At 42.8% G+C, this 19,266-nt stretch overlaps 1 protein-coding gene across 1 annotated transcript in view; it reads left to right on the top strand.

The window, feature by feature from the left end:
* The window catches only part of GABRA4 (gamma-aminobutyric acid type A receptor subunit alpha4), a 60,143-nt gene that overhangs the window by 11,341 nt on the left and 29,536 nt on the right, over nucleotides 1–19,266 (top strand). Inside the window, exon 3 of the mRNA XM_060279140.1 lies at nucleotides 18,723–18,790. Coding sequence (XP_060135123.1) covers nucleotides 18,723–18,790 — 68 coding nt within the window. The remainder of the gene's footprint in view (nucleotides 1–18,722; nucleotides 18,791–19,266) is intronic.

Here is a 19,266-nt window from a genome sequence, read left to right as displayed (position 1 = left end):
TTGTGCTAAAAAGAGTCGCATTAGTTCTTTGCAACATCTGGAACAAACTCATTTATATCAGCCCTTCATTACAACACTTTACTGAAATACAGAAACATGGTCCTAGTTCGTTCACCACAGTAAACCATGCCGATCCCTGCCTGATTTGATCCTCCCCACTGGTGGGTGGGAGAAACAAACCATGATCCCTGGGCTTAGCATCATAATTTGTTTCATTCCAATCAAACCTAAATCTCTAGCCAGAGTTTGCTCTCGATTCAGGGTTTGTTTGGAGTGAAACAAATTATGATACCCAGTTTGAAGGTAATATTAAGCCAGGGATTTTGGGTTTGTTTCTTCTGCACACTAGTGGGGAGATGCAGGGCAAATGAGATATGTACATTCACAACAAATCATTAACTCTGGTTAACCATGGGGAACAATATTTATTGGCCACCAGCTATATTTCACCCAGTATTAAGGAAATGGTTGCATTTATGAAAAAAAGAGAGAAGACGAGATAAAATGAAAGACTTCTTGACATCAAAATCTTTGGCTTAACAATATTGCTTTGGAAGAAGTTGTTATCTTGGTTTGCCTCAAATATCTATCATCTATCATCTATCATCTCTTTCTCCATCATCTATCTATCATCTATCTATCTATCTATCTATCTATCTATCTATCTATCTATCATCTACCTACCTACCTACCTACCTACCTACCTACCTACCGTATCTATCTACCATATCTATCTACCGTATCTATCTATCTATCTATCTATCTATCTATCTATCTATCTATCTACCTATCTACCTATCTATATCTATCTACCATATCTATCTATCTATCTATCTATCTATCTATCTATCTATCTATCTATCTATATCTACTGTATCATCTATCTATCTATCATCTATCTATTTAAATAAATGTGGCATATTTCACTGAGACAGGATGATGCACAGCACTTGTTCATTAGCAGAACGCCTGACACTACATTATTCAAATGTGTAAAAGCAAGTCAGACTCTCGCCAACTACATTATATGACCATGAAGTATAGCTGTAAGTTAGAAAGAGTGAGTCTCACTCAAATAACTTAAGTGGAATAGTTTGCTGATAGATTCCTGCCAATGGGCTGCTCTTTCCTTGCATGAAAGAAGATACTGTATCCTCGCGTGGTTGATTCTGTGCCTGGTGCAGGGACCTGCAGAAATAGCTTAGTTTATGGAGCTTCCCCCGCCAGCTCCTCCTAGTTAAGAACTAGGGGAAATGGAGCTGTCCATCTTCTGCTGATCTTCTGTATAGCAAGATTTTGGAAAAACCTTTCAGTACCTTGGACAAGGCATGTATACAGACTGTCCGAAAGAGCTTTATTTACCTCTATAAAAAGAATAGGTATACTCTTTGATTTAGGAGGGCATTTATGAATAAAGAACTTATGCATTGTGAACTGGGAAATTTCCTTTTTTACTGACTGCAGAATTTACAGCCTCTGTATTTTTTTTAAAAACTCCATTTTATTGCATTTTGACTATCATGCTAGCAGTTTGATACATCAGTGATGCTTTATTATCTTTAATTCTAAAACACTCCAAGCTTCTCATCATGAATTTAGAGGGAGAATATGAATGTGGGAAACAAACAAAATGCCCCAAAGTCTCCAGGATTTGCCATATATTTGGAGTTGGGAGAGTCAAGACAGATGAGGCGAGAACAAAGATCATGAATTAACATGCTAAAGTGTCTACTTTAATATATTAACTCATTTTCAAATGACTCGCAAACTGAGCAAAAGTTCCTTAATCATTTCTCAGACCCTGTGTTTGATTTGTAGTGGGAGCGGTCATTAAAGTCAGTGGGAGTTGAGCCCACCAATTTTTGCGGGGGGGGGGGATCATATTTATAGGCGCCATGTGCACAGATGTATTGATTGGTCCTTGAAAGCCTGGCGTCTCAGCAGTCATTCACTGATCAGCCATATCTCTACCTTAGAAGCAGGGGAGGGCTATAGTTCAGTGGCAAAGCAACTGCATTACATGCAGAACAACTGAGATAGACCCCTACCTGAAACCCTGGACAACTACAGCTGTTCAGTCTAGAGTAATGATATTGAGTTAGGTAGACCAATGGGTTGACTTAGTATTTTCTTAAGAGCCTTTAACTACAGCTGTTCAAATTTACAATGTCACAGTTAACTTTCAGAATGTAATTCTATGGTTCCTGGGTGGGCACCCCAGGGGTCATAGCATTTTGCTGATCTTCCTCTCCATTTGCCGGTGGGGCATGAGGTCTGCTCGTGGTTTCCCCAACACATTCCTGAAAAGGGAGGGCTATAAAAAGCTCAGCAAGACTTGGTGGTTCCACCGTCTTCAGTTTTCTCTCTCTCACCCCCTTTGGATTATGCTTGAGTGCGCGCTCACACGTTCATCAGTTCCTTCCTCATAGCTGAGATATGCCACCATCTCAAAATTGATGGCTAACAAAATTGATGAGCTCTCAGTAAGGAAAACAACAGTCATCTTGGGCCAATCTCCCTATCAGAAGGAAGGCCAGTCCGTAGTAATGACAGAAAGAAGCAGAAACGTCAGGGTTATTATTCTAACAAAAAGGTGCATCGAACAATTAAAAAAACAACAACCCAACACTTCAGCAATGGATGTGTGAGGAGCAAATGGGGTAGCCATTTTGTGGCCGTGGTCTATCTATATCAATTTAGGCTGCTGGCCTTGTTTCTCAAACACTCACTGTATGTTGGTTGTTCAAGCTCATAGTACACCAGTGTTATAATTCCACCTGCTTATTTGGCTCCTTACATTCCCCATTGCTCAGTTTTAGAATGGCTACCAAATCACTGCATAGTACAACTTCTTGTGTTGTATCCATACTTCCCAATGCTTTCCCAATATTGGGAAATATTGGGATATTGGCAATATTGGACCCCAGTTCCCCTCAGACATAGTCACCATGGTCAATGCTAGGGAAGATGGGAATTGGAGTTCATCAACTTTGGAGGTACCCAGGATCTATACCCCTGTCGTACTGAATTAGTCATACCAAAAGTTTCACCTGAGCTGTCGATTTACTAGACAAGCCGCTAATAATAATAATAATAATAATAATAATAATAATAATAATAATACAGACCAACCTTCTAGGGTTGTTGTAAGAACTACAAAGATGTTGCATGCGACGCACTTTGCCCACTTGAAGTTTGATATATACCTGCCAAGAGTGATTATGGATTGGTTATTCTATAACTATAATTAGGTTTTTTTTATGGTTGATTTAAGTGTTAAGTGTTCTCAGGTTGGATTTGGTGTCTGTTCCTCACAGATACTGATTAAAGGATGTAGCCCTGACACGACTTACAAGTTTGCCTTCTCTTCAATGGGATTTGCAAGCTTGTAAGTATTACCCAGATGGTTGCCTTAATCTTTAACATGCCATTTTAATTGTTACTAATTTAATGCAACAGCATAGCTTATCCACTCCCACTTATCACTAGAGTTTGCTGTTCTTTCAGAAGGAAATAATCAGGGGGACTGCAGTGATGCTTATAGCCACACACACAAAGCGCTCAGTAATTTCTAAGTGAAGGATTTGGGACAAAAAAAGGATGGGGGACTGGTACATGAAAGCAAACTTAACAAGAAAAGCTGAATGTGCACTTTAAACCACACTCAATTCACATTTAAAGCACATGGCTCCTCCCCCCCAAAAAATATCATGGGTGCTGGGAATTGCAGTTCTGTAAGGGTACTACAGTTCCCAGCATTCTTTGGGGGAAGTAATGCGCATTGGATGTACTTTAAGCGTATGGTGTAGAGAAGGCAAAAAAGGATGTGGATTTAGCCCTGCTTTACCAGAGAAACCTAGCTAGTCAATGAGCACACATTTCACCTGCCAGGGAATGATCCCTTGTGATATGTGGGAAAGAAAACTGGATAAGAATGATCTACGGTGAAGTTCAGTTTGTGTTTACTCAGAAGCAGAAACATTTTCTCTAAGGAAAACTGTCGTTTTTAGCGGAATTCACATTGTGGTATGCCTAGGATTGCTAAGCCCCACTGAACACAACGGAGCTTCCTTCTGAGTAGGCATGCATAGGACAAATGCCGAAATACAATGTTGCAGTCGCCCAACCCCTATCTCATAAAAGCAGTCTAGGTGTTAGGCGCAAATGAGCCTTGAAAAGCCTCTGCATTCTTTTATTTGAAAATGAAAAACATTTTTGGAAAAGGCCAAGTCTGGGTGGAGGGGTAATTATCCTGTTTTCTGCTGACTGGTATTCTGCTCCACTTAACTCCCTGCTTCCCCCCCTCCCTTCTTATCTATTTATTATTTTGAAGATCGTTGGCAAGAAGTTATTGTGCATACTGGGAGTTTTGCCCCCAGTCCTGATCCATAATATGGGTTTAAATATACTGACCTACCTTAAAGGCTTCTTTTAACAATTACCGTGATGATATACACGAAGTGCTTTGACAGCTCAGAGAAAATGTAATAATTATAATACTCCAAAGAACTTCACCCTTTGGAAAACGTGACTCCATTTACCCTGGATCAAAAGACTTTCCTCTGCAGGAGTTCTAACCCTTTTATTTATTTATTTAAAAAATATGATTTGATCTTAAGTTCCTTCGCCAGTAACCAGACAGATAATTGCAGCAGGGGTGTGTACGTGGGTGTAATGATAAATATAATGAGGGGCTGGTTCAGGAGCTTGCGAACTGGGAAGCAACTACATCATTTGATGCTGATTGTTTTAAACTTTTTAAAATGTTGTATTTTGAATTGCTTTCACTCGCTCTGGGATGCTAGAGTAAAGAATAGGTAGTAGTACCGGTAGTAGTACTAGTAATAATAATAATGCTTGTAAAATGTTTTGTGTGGGCTATTCATCACCTGATGAAGCCTCTAGCCAGCTTTTGGCCCAGTCATATTTTAACCTGCCCAAGAGCTAATGTCATATATGACATGCAGTTGCCAACACAGGGGTCCTTTTGGACCCAGAAGAGGCTGGAACTGCAGGAGGAATGGGGGTGGAGCGGAAGGTGGTATAATGGGGGTGGGGCGCACTTATATGCACTCCACCGATGTGCATGTGGGCTGGGAACGGAACCCCCATGTGAAATGCTCCCCACACCTGTATTCAACGCAAGCTTTGATTTAAGCCTTGAGAGCTAGCCTGTCAAAAAGCAAGAGAAAAATGGGAAATGCAAAGAATGTGGTTTTCTACGATTCTTCAGAGATAATTTCCATACAACAAGTGTTCCAAAAATTCATCCATACAATTGGCTTCATACTTTTGTTATAAGCTTATTCTGCTTACCTGAAAAACAAAATTGTCAGTGTCATTTAAGCTACGAAGTGAAGCTGATCGGTTTTCCAGGCAGCTGTCCAAATGGCAAAACTGGATGACTCAGATGACTGCTAAAAAGATATGGGACCAGTATTTACCTATACATTGTCTTTCTTGATTTCTTTCCCAGGTTGGTAGTGACTGAAGTTATTACCATCTGTCTACTGCTCAGTGACCTTGGCAAAATTAGATGGTATTCTTAGCACTGTCCCCAGTGGACAGGTGTCCTGCTCACGAAATTGGCCCCAGTTATCAACCTTTGTTGGCATCTTTCGCTGATAGGCTGAGTGTTGAATAACAGTGAAAAGCAAATCACCTCATAATTTCTTCAAATGACCTTATTTGAATCAGGAAGACGTCATAGATGTGGTTGTGGTCTTCAGTATATCTCCTCTAGAGCAATGTTTTCAAACTTCTTTTCCTTGGGGGATGCTTTCTATGTAGACATCATATTTTTTTGTTTATTGAGGTGTCCCATGACATACCTGTTGTGTAACTTCTGCATGTGGTGGCCAATGAGGTGCTTTACAGATGAACTCCCATCAGGCCAATGGTCAGAGATTCTAGTCCAACAACATCTGCAACCCAACGCCATGCTGGCTACTCTTGCTTCATGGGATTCTGGACAGGTCCTCGAGCATGGTCTCAGCTTGCGAGGGGAACTTCGCGGAGAGGTTGATATTTGCCTTAAAGGTAAAGGTAAAGGGACTCCTGACCATTAGGTCCAGTCGCGGACTCTGGGGGGCTGCAGCGCTCATCTCGCATTATTGGCCGAAGGAGCCGGCGTACAGCTTCCGGGTCATGTGGCCAGCATGACTAAGCAGCTTCTGGCGAACAGAGCAGCACATGGAAATGCAGTTTTGGTATTTCCTTGGTATTTGTCTTGGTATTTCCTTTTGTAATTTTAATATCTAATAAAGGTTTATTAAAAAAAAAAAAAAAGGAAATGCAGTTTACTTTCCCACCGGAGCAGTACCTATTTATCTACTTGCACTTTGACGTGCTTTCGAACTGCTAAGTTGGCAGGAGTAGGGACCAAGCAACGGGAGCTCACCCCGTCGCAGGGATTCGAACCACCAACCTTCTGATCAGCAAGCTTTAGGCTCTGTGGTTTAGACCACAGCGCCACCCGCGTCCCAATATTTGCCTTACCATCATATTAAACACCACACACTTGTCTGAGACTACTCACTGCAGAAAAGAAAAACCAATAATGGCATACAAACTCTAAGAAGAGGTTTCTTATGACCTTCCTCCCTAAGGAATATGCAGGGCCCGCAGCTTCAAAACCATACCAATAAAGTAGATCTTTTTGGTACCGCATAGACTATTCAGCAGCAGGGCTAAAGAGCTTCTGTGATTCTGAAGAACTGCCATACAAGCATACAGTTTGACTACAACCTCCTGAGAACTGCAGTTTTCTTTTTTTAAAAAAAATGCAAAACCAGATTCCTAGGTAGTGTGGCTAAAGATATATAGGCTTGAATGTGTGTGGAGAAACCATTTCAAGTCTATTTTTGCAGCTATGCAGACCAAAACATCATTTTAGACAAAGCAAGCAGAAAATACGTATACGCTGACTTCATAGTTTTGCGGCTGTGGCAAACATTTGCTCCTCTAGTGTGTGTGTGAGTTCCTTTTGCATATAAGCCATGCTCAAATCGATGCACAGGTTCAAAATCCCATAGAAACACTAACAGCAAACTGAAAGATTAAAAACTTAAATTTAAAAAGGGGAGATCGGAGAGCACCATACTTACATCCTAAATAGTTGGGATCAAAATACTTCCAGGAATAGAAGTGGTTTCATTAGGGCAAATGAGGTATTGACCCACCAATTTCGGTGTACCCTCAGTAAGCCCCAGGCTGCCTCGTTTCTTGCTTGCGCCCAGTCAGAGGGTGGCTCTGCCTGTCATTGGCTGTGGTGCTCCCCACTGCTGACACCTCCCTGCCTCCCATCCTACCAGCCCAAATGGGCACCAGTCACTACTGTCTGCCCACACCGGACTTCTGGGGAGCTCTACTTGATTCCCCTCATTTGTCTGCCATACATGTTGTTGGAGGGGATTCAGGAAAAGGCCGCCTCTGTGGCAGCACCCAACTGATAGCACTCTCTTTCCCAAGAGAGCTGTCTGTGTTGGTATATTGCACAAAGTGAATTTTGTATGTTTGTGCATGCTGGCAGGCCTTTCTGGTTACTGAATGCTAAAAGTTTATCTTTTTTATTATTATAAAAAATCTGCTCTTTCTGTAAGCTTGTGTCTCTGTACGTTTGTGCTTTAAATTCTGGTGATGTTCACCACCCTGGCATCCTGGAGACGAATTGGGGAAGCAGGATATAGACATTTTTGTGTGAATTGAATGCATTACGAAAAAAGGATAAGTACCATACCTTCTTAGAGAAGTCCTGACTTTGCCTAGCGCCAGTAATGGGACATGGTGCAAGGTCACATTCAAAGAATTATAAATGCTAAGTGTTACTTAGTGCTTTCAAGTGCTCAAAGAGATTCAGATAGGTTATATAATCCTTACGCATCACTAAGCGACACCAGTTCTTGAAGAACAGGAAGCAGCATATTAGAGATGCCCCGTAAGGTGCGCAGGACAAAGGCTCTTGCAGGCTTTCAAGAGCAGCCCCTTGAATTGGGCTGAGAAACTAACGAGGAGCTAGTGCAGGCAAAGAAGACTTGGAATACTAATGAATTGGAAGTCTGTCGCTGCTCTTGAGCAACCAGCCTAGATATGTTGAGCAGGAGAGAGAGAAATGCAACTGTCTCTCCCCTCCCCCCCCAGTTAGCCCACTTATAGAAGCATTTTATATTCATAAATATTTATTATCAATTTAAAGACGCAATTTGCTGGGAAGTTACAGATCTGCCTGCTCCAAATGGCCGTGCTTTTCCACACCGAAACTGTCCTTTTCCTTCTTCTTCTGTTCCCAGTTTGCTTGTTATAATCTCAGCTGAAAGTGAGAGGCACAGAGTGAGGCTTGGCAGCCACCGTGAGATGGGGGGTGGGGTGGGGCAATCACTGGACACTCTCCCTGTCTGATGTGAAACTGAGTAATAATTGGATTTTGCACTCAGTTGCTTTCCATTCTTTGGAATGTTTGTTCCTCTGAGCTGTGATTCATACTTGACAGTGCCCATTGCAGTGTGTGTGTAAAGCTCCCCTACTATTTAGCTGACATTAAAAATGCTCACCACTGAATCTATAAATAGTTCCTAGAATGCAAGAAACGGGGATTTTTTAGAAGGTCCACCAAGAAGCAGCTTTTAGTTTTCTCCAACCCAGCATTTGCTTGCTCTTGTGTAATAACTGTATACCCTAGCATCTGAATGTTCATCTCTATTGTGAGCAGATGTTTTCTTTCTCTTTTTAATGTGATAATAAAACCGTTTCCCTCAGGAACACCTTGTTGCGCCACTTGGCCTGGGTACGTTAAGTTCTAAACCAAAATAAATTTAGGTATTAAGGATAAGCAGGTCCTGACTGGCATTTCATGTTTGCGTCTCACACTTCAGCATGCAAGCTGGCACCCAGGGTGTTGTGTACTGTCTGAAATGGTGTTAAATTCCTCTTTGAATTCCTAAAAATTTCTTCACTACTTTTGGTCTCACGCTTCAGAGTATGGGTACGCCCTTAGGAGTAGCTTGGATGTTTCCCATTGCTGGTTGTTTACTATACGGGTTGCATGCACCGGGGTGGTTAAAAGTATATTATTATTATTTAATTTTCATAGTGCTTTTATGACACATGAAATTCTAGAGAACAACACATTAAGAAAGAGAGAGCAGGTCTCTGCCAAAAAGAGCTCACAATCAGTAGTGCAGGAAGCAGAGGGAGGGAAGCAATAGAAGGAAGGTGGGCTTTAAAAAATGTATCTATAGAGGCTTTAATCAGTGTTTTTTTCAGTTGATGTGCACTGAAGTGCAGTTCTGGCACCTCTCTGGCGGGCGCCATTGCTGGCCAGCACTCCCCACCCGCTTGTTGCCTTTACATACGTCTGAGAAGCTCAAAACGGACATTTCAAGTCAAAACGGAAGCTGGCCAGCTTGTGCAAGTCTACACTTTGTCAAGATCTATGACTCTACCTAGCTCCTAGCCACATTTGGGCAAGCTATGGGGTGGAGCCAATTTGTATATTCCTTTTTTTTTTCATTCTGTCTCATACTATGTAGCACTGGCGAGTTTTAAGCTTTCCAGCCAGGCCTCTACCATTGCACATGTTTTCTTCTTTGGAGATCACTCGTAGCTGAGTAAGATTGTCTTCCATGAACATGGTCTTAACAGTGAGTCCATAAGTGACTGTGGAGGCCAATTCTGGATCCACACATCCAGTGGCGGAGCTTCATGCTTCGCTGGCAGAGCTTCATGCTCCGCCACCGGGGGCGGAGAGCAGGCGCACTGCCCCCAGGGACGTGGCATGCATTCTGGGGGCGGGGCGCACGTTTTGGGGCGGGGCGCGCCACACACAGGGGTGGGGCTCACTTTTTGGGGGCAGGGTGTGCCGCCTGCAGGGGCGGGGCACCCAGCATGGGTGGGGGGGTAGCCGCAATGGCGCCCCTGGGATCGCACTGCCCGGGGCGGCGCGTCCTCACTGCCCCCATCTTCCTACACTACTGCACACATCCTTCCACAGTGGGGACATAGGTTTCCGGGTGGGAGTTGATCATAGTGAGGGTTTGCCAAACGTGCCTTCCTCTTAGCACGTTTCTTCCTTTTGTCCTGAGTTTGAGCATCTTCAAAGTCTATGACACCTTTGGTAAAGGCTGTTCTCCAATTGGAGCGCTCGCAGGCCAGTGTTTCCCAGTTGTCAGTGTTTATACTACATTTTTAAAGATTTGCCTTGAGAAAGTCTTTAAACCTCTTTTGTTGACCAGCAACATTACACTTTCCATTTTTAAGTTCGGAATAGAGTAGTTGCTTTGGAAGACGATAATCAGGCATGCGAACAACACGACCAGTCCAACGAAGTTGATGTTGAAGAATCATTGCTTCAACACTGGTGATCTTTGCTTCTTCCTACACTAACATTCGTTTGCCTGTCTTCCCAAGTGATATAAAAATCTTTTCAGAGACACCGTTGATGGAATCTTTCGAGGAGTTGGTGATGGTGAGTGGCGGAGCTTCATCACCACCAGGGGGGTGGAGAGCAGGTGGGGGAGGGGCTGGCACGCCGCCCGCAGGGGCATGGCACGCATCCTGGGGGCGTGGCACCCAGCGCAGGTGGAGGGCAGCAGCAATGGCACCCCACTGGGATTGCGCTGCCGGGAGCGGTGCGCTCCCCCCCCACTCCTCTTCCTCCACCAGTGATGATGGCGTTTATAAGTGGTCCATGTTTCACAAGCATACAGTAAGGTTGGTAGTACAATAGTTTTGTAAACAATCATTTTGGTTTCCTTGCAAATGTCCCTGTCCTCAAACACTCTGCACTTCTTCTTTTCCCCCCAAATTTTTTTATTCATTTAATAACATCACTAAATAAAACACTACACAAATAGATGCTACACAAAACAATACACAACATTGCAAACATACAAACAAAGGGTAAAAACAAAAATCTCTTAACAATTCTTATTACGGTATTTTCTTAACCATTTTAAGGTGACTTCCTCAAATCCCTCCCATCTGTGCTTCAAATTAATTCAATCTTTAGCAACTTCTATATTTAAAACTCTGTACTATATTATTAACTTACTTTCCATAATTTCTATATTTTCACTCTTCAAATCATCAAATCATGTTATCTTGCCCTTATACCATAATTTCTAAAACTACAACCTATACTACTTCCAACTCTATCTCAAATACTCAAATATTGCAGTATTTCTTTAAATAGTCTTTAAATTTCTTCCAGTCTTCCTCCACCACCTCTTCTCTCTGGTCGCAGATCCTCCCGGTCAGTTCAGCCAGTTCCATATAATCTATCACTTTCATCTGCCAATCTTCAACAATTGGTACTTCATGCGTCTTCCAATTCTTAGCTATCAAAATTCTCGCTGCTGTTGTGGCATACAAAAATAAAGTAACATGTTTCTTGGGAATTTCTCTTCCGACTATGCTCAATAAGAAGGCTTCTGGTTTCTCAATAAATGTGTTTTTCAACACTTTCTTCAATTCATTATAAATCTTTTCCCATAAGTCTTTACTATGGGGCAAGTCCACCAAATGTGGTAAAAGGTTCCTTCTACAGCATTACACTTCCAGCATTTATTATCATGTGTATGATAAATTCTTGCAACTTTAACTGGTGTTAAGTATCATCTATACATCATTTTCATCATATTTTCTTTCAAAACATTACATGCTGTAAACTTGATATTCTTTTTCCACATTTTTTCCCAATCCTCCATCATAATATTGGGCCCCACATCCTTTGCCCAGTCTATCATCACTGATTTCGTTTGTTCATCTTTCGTGTGCCACTCCAACAGCAATTTATACATTTTGGAAAGATTCTTTGATTTCGAAGCTAACAATTCCATTTCCAATTTGGATCTTTCTGTTTGAAAACCAACTTTCCTATCCATTTTAAACATTTCATTAATCTGATAATATTGTAACCAGTCATCAACTTGATCTTTCAACTGTTCATAAGATTTAATTTTAACTTGGTCTCCTTCTTCCCACAACAAACACTCAAAATTGGGAGAAAGCCCCACTCGCAGAGCTCAGGCAATGCTGGATCTCGGCATCAATGTTGGCCCTTGTGGAAAGATAACTGCCTAGGTAGGAGAAGTGACCAGCATTTTCCAATGTTATACCACTGAGTTGGATTTGTGGCACTGCAGAGGGGTTGTTTTGTCCTTGTTGGTTCCACACTTGGGTTTTTTTTTGGATGTTGAGTGATAGGCCAAGCTTTTTGTAGGCTTCTGCGAATATATTTAGAATGGTTTGGAAGTCATCCTCTGAGTGTGTACACACTACATTGTCATCAGCATATTGAAGCTCTATGATGGAAATTCTGGTAACTTACTCTTTGCTTCCAGCCTACTCAACTTAAAGAGCTTTCCATCTGCTGATATATGATTTCTACCCTGAGTTTCCCTTTGACAATGTGTAGGATCATGGCAATGAAAACAATTAATAGAGCTGGGGCAATAACACAACCCTGCTTAACACTTGATCCCACTGTGAATGGTTCACTTTGAGAGCCATTGTTATCTGCAATTGTTTCTATCATATTATCATGGAGGAGCTGAAGGATATTCACAAATTTATCTGGGCAGCCGATTTTCAGAAGGACAGTCCATAGGGCATTATGATTTACAGTGTCAAAGGCCTTAGTAAGGTTGATAAACACCATATACAGGGGATGGTTTTGCTCTCTGCATTTTTCTTGAATCTGTCAAGCAGTGAAATCATGTCCACTGTCCCTCTAGAAAGTCGAAAACCATTTTGGGATTCAGGAAGGGTCACCTCAGATATTGTTAAGAGACGGTTTGCTAAGATCCTTGCAAGAATTCTGCGGCCGCAGCTAATAAAGAGATGCCTAGATAGTTTCCGCAATCCATTCTATCACATTTTTTTTTAAAAAAAGGTTGATAATTTTGGCATCCCTAAAGTCTGCTAGGATCCCCTCTCTCTCCCAGATTTTTTTGATGAGCTTGTGAAGTTGTTGTGTTCATTTCTGCCCACTTTGAAGACTTTGGCAGGTATTCCATCAGGTCCGCTGGCTTTGAATCAAACAAAAGGAATCCAATGGATTTTCAATGACAGTTGAAGCATTAGTTCTGTGTGCTTTGGCATGTTAACTTGACCACTGATACAAGATCTTCAGGTGTATAAAAGAGAACCCAGCAATGCAACAGCTTTACACACATAGAACCAAATGCCCTGCAATAAGCAATAAGTTTACGACAAGGACATCCAAGCCAGATGTACAGTGAGTCCAAAATGGCCTTGCAGGTAAAGTAGGGAGTCTAATTTTGTCCATAGGCCAGAGGTTTGTCAACCCTGTGCTAAGCGAATAAAGTCATGTTCAGAAAAGCTGTCATTCCAACAGGAAGATGTGGGGACTTTCAGGAGTTGATTTCAAGCAGCTGCACAATCTTGATGCCTTATGAATTAAAAATGGAAAGTCAGAAAAAAGAGATAGGAGGTGAAGACTTTTGAACTAGAAAATTGCAGGAACTGATTGAGGTGACTGTGATCTGAACATAGCTTGTATATTGCTGCTTTGTTTGGAAAAGCTTCTAGTGATTCCTGCATTCATCTTCTTCCTAACTGAACTCTTAGGTGTAATTTACAAACTGTGAAGTGAGGTAATTTTATATGCTTTTGTTCTGTGTTCAGTTAGCAGCTAGAAACCTCCATATCGGGCCAATGGGAAATAATAATTTCACTTTTCTCATTGTTTATGCTTCCTTTCTACATTTTGACACTAAGTGACATTTGCGCACACAACAATGTTAGGCACAAGGCAAATACACTTTACCTTTAAACAAAATCTTCACAGTGTTGTCACATTGTGCCTGCTAGGCTGCGAGAGTTGTTTAAAAGAGCCCAATAAACTCAACAGCCTGGAAGTTTGAAGGCTTTGAAATATATGGAATGTCTTCTTCTTTCGTATAGCCAAAGAGAATAACAACCAGGGACGAAACAACAATGAAGCTAATGAAGCTTAAGCTTCAGGGCTAATCCTGGTGGGGCCCCAGAAGCGACTTTATTCCACACTGCTTAAAATTTTGGGGGTCTAGTAGACCCAATTAGAGTCACATGACTCAATCTGAGTTGTATATATTTGCAGTGGTGTATTAAGATGGGGGCGGTGGGGGCGTGCCACCCCGGGCAGCAGGCTGGGTGGGGGGCAGCAGGCTGGACGGAGCTGGATGGGGCTGACCACCTTCAATGGCCGCCGCCGCGTGACGCGGCCGCTGCCATCGAGGACTTAAGCCCCGATACGAGCGAGACTGTCTCACTCCGCAGCTTGCTTGCGGGGTTTGCTGCGTCGCCATGTCACAGGCCTCCTGTGCGTGCATGCATCGTGCTTTGCGACTCATGCATTGTGTGTCACAATGCGTGTGTCATGACGCATGCGTCGTGATGTGCGACGCATGCATGCGACAGGTGCCCTGCCCCCTGGCAGGGTGACTTCGGGTTTGCCGCCGCAGTATATTTGTTGTATATATTTCAACCATCCCAAAGTTTGAGAGTCAGTAGCACAGATGTTGTAAAGGTGTGCTGATCTGCCATGGAACAACCCCATCGCAGAAGATAACAGTGGTTACCCAGACCTCATTGCTGGTTGTGAAAGGGCTTCTGTGGCAGTTCAAGGCTCAGGGCCCCAAAAATGTAGCTCCATCACTGATAACATTGAGATTCCTGCATTAGACATTTATGTTGTGAACTGCCCTGAATCTATGGATGAAGGGGTGTGTGTATACCGTGTTTCTCCTAAAATAAGACACGTCTTATATTTATTTTTCCTCCCAAAAAACACACCACGGCTTATTTTCAGGGGATGTCTTTTTTTTTTTTTGGTGTCTTTGCGGAGGGGGGAGAGACGGAGCGAGGCGAAACGGTGTGTGTGTGTGTGCAGAGCACAGACTGCCCACCTCGCGGGGGTAACCTCCTGCTGCTGCACCTGGGTAAGGAAAAGGGGACTTCTCCCTCGCGCGCACGCACGCACAAGAGCACCAGAAGAGTGCTCTTCGCGCTGCACTGTGCTCCCCGAAGCGGCAGCACGAAGAGCCCGGTGAGAGGCAGCTGCGGCTGCAGGTGAAGCCCGGGATCTGCGTGGGCGACTGGGGGCGAACGCACTGAGCGCTGCGGCGGTAGCGAAGAGGCGCCCGATCAGCTGAGAAGCGGGCTGATCGGGCGCCTCTTCGCCACCGCCGCAGCGCTCAGTGCGTTCGCCCCCAGTCGCCCACGCAGATCCCGGGCTTCACCTGCAGCCGCAGCTGCCTCTCACCAGGCTCTTCGCGCTGCGCTGTGCTCCCCGAAGCGGCTCCCACCCCCGGCTTATTTTTGGGGGATGTCTTATATTTATTCTACTAATTAAAAGCCTGACATGGCTTATTTTTGAGGACTGTCTTATTTTAGGAGAAACACGGTACTAACCAACCAACTATATATATATATATATATATATATATATATATATATATAGTATATGACCGAGATACACAGTTTTGCAGCAGAACCCATCTGTATTATTATCCCTGTTCACCTGCTAAAGTCATAAGAACATAAGAAAAGCTCTGCGAGATTGGACCAAAGGTTGTCCCCATGTACTATAAAGATTTTGAACCTGGAGAGAGCATGGTGGAGGTTCCCGCTTGCCTAGCTAAAGAATTCCATCCAACCGCAAACTTGCCTAAGTGTAAGTCTGTGTGCCTTTCAGGGGGGTTGAAGTAATATATGTGTTATGGATAATGGTTGCTCATATCTTTAAGGGGACAGGAGGATGTGCCCAAACATGCACCAATAGATCCTGCCTTTCAAATATACTGTACCTACTTGAGACAAAGTAGCTTTTGGAGGCAGCAAAGAATGTTTTTTCTTGTTGTTGTTGTTGTTGTTTGTTGTTGTTGTTGTTGTTGTTGTTGTTGTTGTTGTTGTTTTTAAACAAAATCTAATAAGATTAAATTGTTTTGTAGAAATATTATGGACACTGTTTGCTATAATCTTTTGAAAAACTAAAATGGTGCATAGGGTATTAAGAGGCTATAATGGACAATAGATGCTGGTGACTTGTTTTCCAGCTCAGTATGTGACATGCTGGCTACGTAACTTGGCTTAATAAACCATAACTTGGCTTATTAAGACAAAATATGTATGAGCATTTTGACTGCACGCCCAGCCACTTTGCTCCTTCTTTTGCTGCAAACTATGATTAACCAGGACATTAATTGTGGTCAAGGATGTTAAACTCAAGTGACTTGGAGGGCAAATTCCCCACCCAGAAAATGCTTGGAGGCCACAGTATTCTCATCAATAAATGCATGTCTCACCTTCCAAACACAATGCATTCCCAGGAAATCATTTGTTAAGTGAGCATTCACATAGATAAAGGTAAAGGGACCCCTGACCGTTAGGTCCAGTTGTTGACGACTCTGGGGTTGCGGCACTCATCTCACTTTACTGGCCAAGGGAGCCAGTGTACAGCTTCCAGGTCATGTGGCCAGCATGACTAAGCCACTTATGGTGAAACCAGAGCAGCGCAGCACACGGAAACACTGTTTACCTTCCCACCGGAGCAGTACCTATTTATCTACTTGCACTTTGAGGTGCTTTCGAACTGCTAGGTTGGCAGGAGCTGGGACCGAGCAACGGGAGCTCACCCCATCGCAGGGATTGGAACCGCCGACCTTCTGATCGGCAAGCCCTAGGCTCTGTGGTTTAACCCACAGCGCCATCTGTGCCCGAGCATTCACATAATGAGCCATTATTTCTTATGGGAACATTTCTTTTTTTTTTAAACATAATTTTTATTGATTTTACAAATTACAAAAGATGGTACATACATATACACCTTTTCCACCTTCTTCCCACCCCCCTCCATGGGTCCTCCCCTGCCACAGAAGTATCCCACGCAGGTGAACAGTCAGAAGTGGTCCATTTTATGATTGGGTTTCTGTCCTCCTCCCCCTCCCCTGCCCCCGAAGCCCCCCCCTGCCACCAGGGAGCACCAGTGAACCAGGGCAGTACGCAGGAGTTCATCCATCCAACCATCTATTGTCATACCAAAAAAAAAGAAAATACAAAAAGAGAAAAAGAGAAAAAAGAGAAGAAAAAAAAAGACAAAAAGGAAAAAAGACAAAAAAAAATTCATCATAATTGTTAAATTCATAATTGTTAAACCATATTTTGTGGGCTTCCCCACCCTCCCCCCTTCCCCGGTTTTCCTCCCTTATTTATCATCTTCAACAGTTTCATAGTTCATATTTTATAACATACACCTTTATATCTTGTACCACTTTTAAACTAACTATTATCATTTTCGCCTATTGTCCAATCACTGAGAAATCAAACTCCCATTTTTTCTTCCCGTGCCTAATTTTTACCCCTCTATAGGCCTCCATATTTTCACCTTTTTCCAGAATCAATTCACTTTTTAAACCTATAATTATTCCCAAACTAACCTTACACCCCCCCGAGTACTGGCTCCACCCCACCAATCCAGCAAGTTCCATAGTCAGCAGTCCAGTTATAGTCCTATTAACCCATCCTTACAATCACAACTTCACTTTCCCTTCACCCCACCCCCTGTTTACAGTCTTTTGCCATCCAGGCCTTATGGGAACATTTCTAATCCATGAGCTCTCTTCCTGCAGCCAACCAGCAGAAGAGAGACAGAGGAAAAATCTGATTTGTCTAATGTCTCCTGCTCCCTGATTTGTCTGAATTATCCTGCTTGGTGATTTGTCCAAATCTTTCTCCCCACTCCCTCTCTCCATGGTTTTTGCCTGAAAATGGCAGCCCCTGGCCAGCAAAGCACAAAAAAGTAAGGAAGTGGGACGGGCAAACTCTGGCTGTTTGGATTTCCCTTATCAATTAATTACTTCCTAATTGTTGGTAAGCCAGTTTGCCATTGCACCCAAACTGGCAAACTATGGCATGTACCTACTTTGCAAAATGGGATTGTAAAATAGTATATGATTTTAGGGTGTTATACTGATTTGCAAAACAAGCACAAGCCATAGTTTGCCAGCTTGGATGTAACTGCAAAATATGGTCTGTGGCAAAAGGCATGGTCTGCAGCAGATGGAGCACAATAGTGGAAGAGGGATAGGGAGTGTGACGAAGGGAGCAACTGAGTATAGGGTTTGCTCCTCTAGTGTCAAACCATGGTTTGGTGTTATATGTGAACTGAGTCTTTGCGAATGCAGTTGTATATTCCATTAACCCAGGCTTCCTCAACCTCGGCCCTCCAGATGTTTTGAGACTACAATTCCCATCATCCCTGACCACTAGTCCTGCTAGCTGGGGATCATGAGGGTTGTAGGCCAAAAACATCTGGAGGGCCAAGGTTGAGGAAACCTGCATTAAACCAATTTGAAGCATGGTTTGAAGGACCAGACCACTTTTCTCCTTAAAAAGTGCTTTTTCCAGACCTTCATGTGCATGTATTTTCTTGCCCATGTCAATAGGAGACAACACATTACAAAAGCATTTCTGAATTATACCAGTGTACTTACGTAAGTCAAGAGATGGCATGAAAATCAACATTATGCAAGAATTTCCAAGTTCAGCAGGCTTGGTTGGAAGAACATGCTGCCTGCGCATTTTCCTCCGATTAGTCAAATGAATCGTCAAAGTGACAATTGCATAAGATGTGGCTTTTTTTTGCCAGTACAATCTTTCCTGCTTTTAAACCTGAAACATTCCAATTTTCCTTGCTTACTTCCTTTTTATATATACTGTATTAGGTCCTGTAACCGAAGTCAAAACAGATATCTATGTCACCAGTTTTGGACCTGTTTCTGATGTAGAGATGGTAGGTATCACTCACTTTCTTTGATTTTGTAGGGTTGAGGTGGCGGCGAGGAAATGAACCCCAGGAATGAGTGAACGACTAATTCAAATGCCTTTGTGCACTGCTGTCAATCATGCAAAGTAGGGAAGATTAGCAGCAGCCTAATTTTCAGGCTATTATTAGACGAGGCAGCCCTGATTCTGGTCCTCCCATGCAGGCTGGATTTAGACCAATTGTGTGTGTGTGTGTGTGTGTGTGTGTGTGTGTGTTTTGGTTTTTTTAAAATCACTTTCAGCAGATTTACACCTGCCATGGAAATGATATAGCCAGTTCTTTGGAGAATAGTCCCCCAATATAGAATAATTCATAACCTTGTTGGATGTGAAGGACAACAATGGCAGGAACAGATGCATTGGATACTGGCATCAAAGACTTAGTCTGAGCCACGGAAGTCTGAAGTCTGTGAACTGTGTACACACTGTATTAAGCAAAAGATG

The sequence above is a fragment of the Zootoca vivipara genome, chromosome 9, assembly GCF_963506605.1.
Source record: "Zootoca vivipara chromosome 9, rZooViv1.1, whole genome shotgun sequence".
NCBI lineage: Eukaryota > Metazoa > Chordata > Lepidosauria > Squamata > Lacertidae > Zootoca > Zootoca vivipara.
This window is presented reverse-complemented; position numbering and strand designations above follow the sequence as displayed.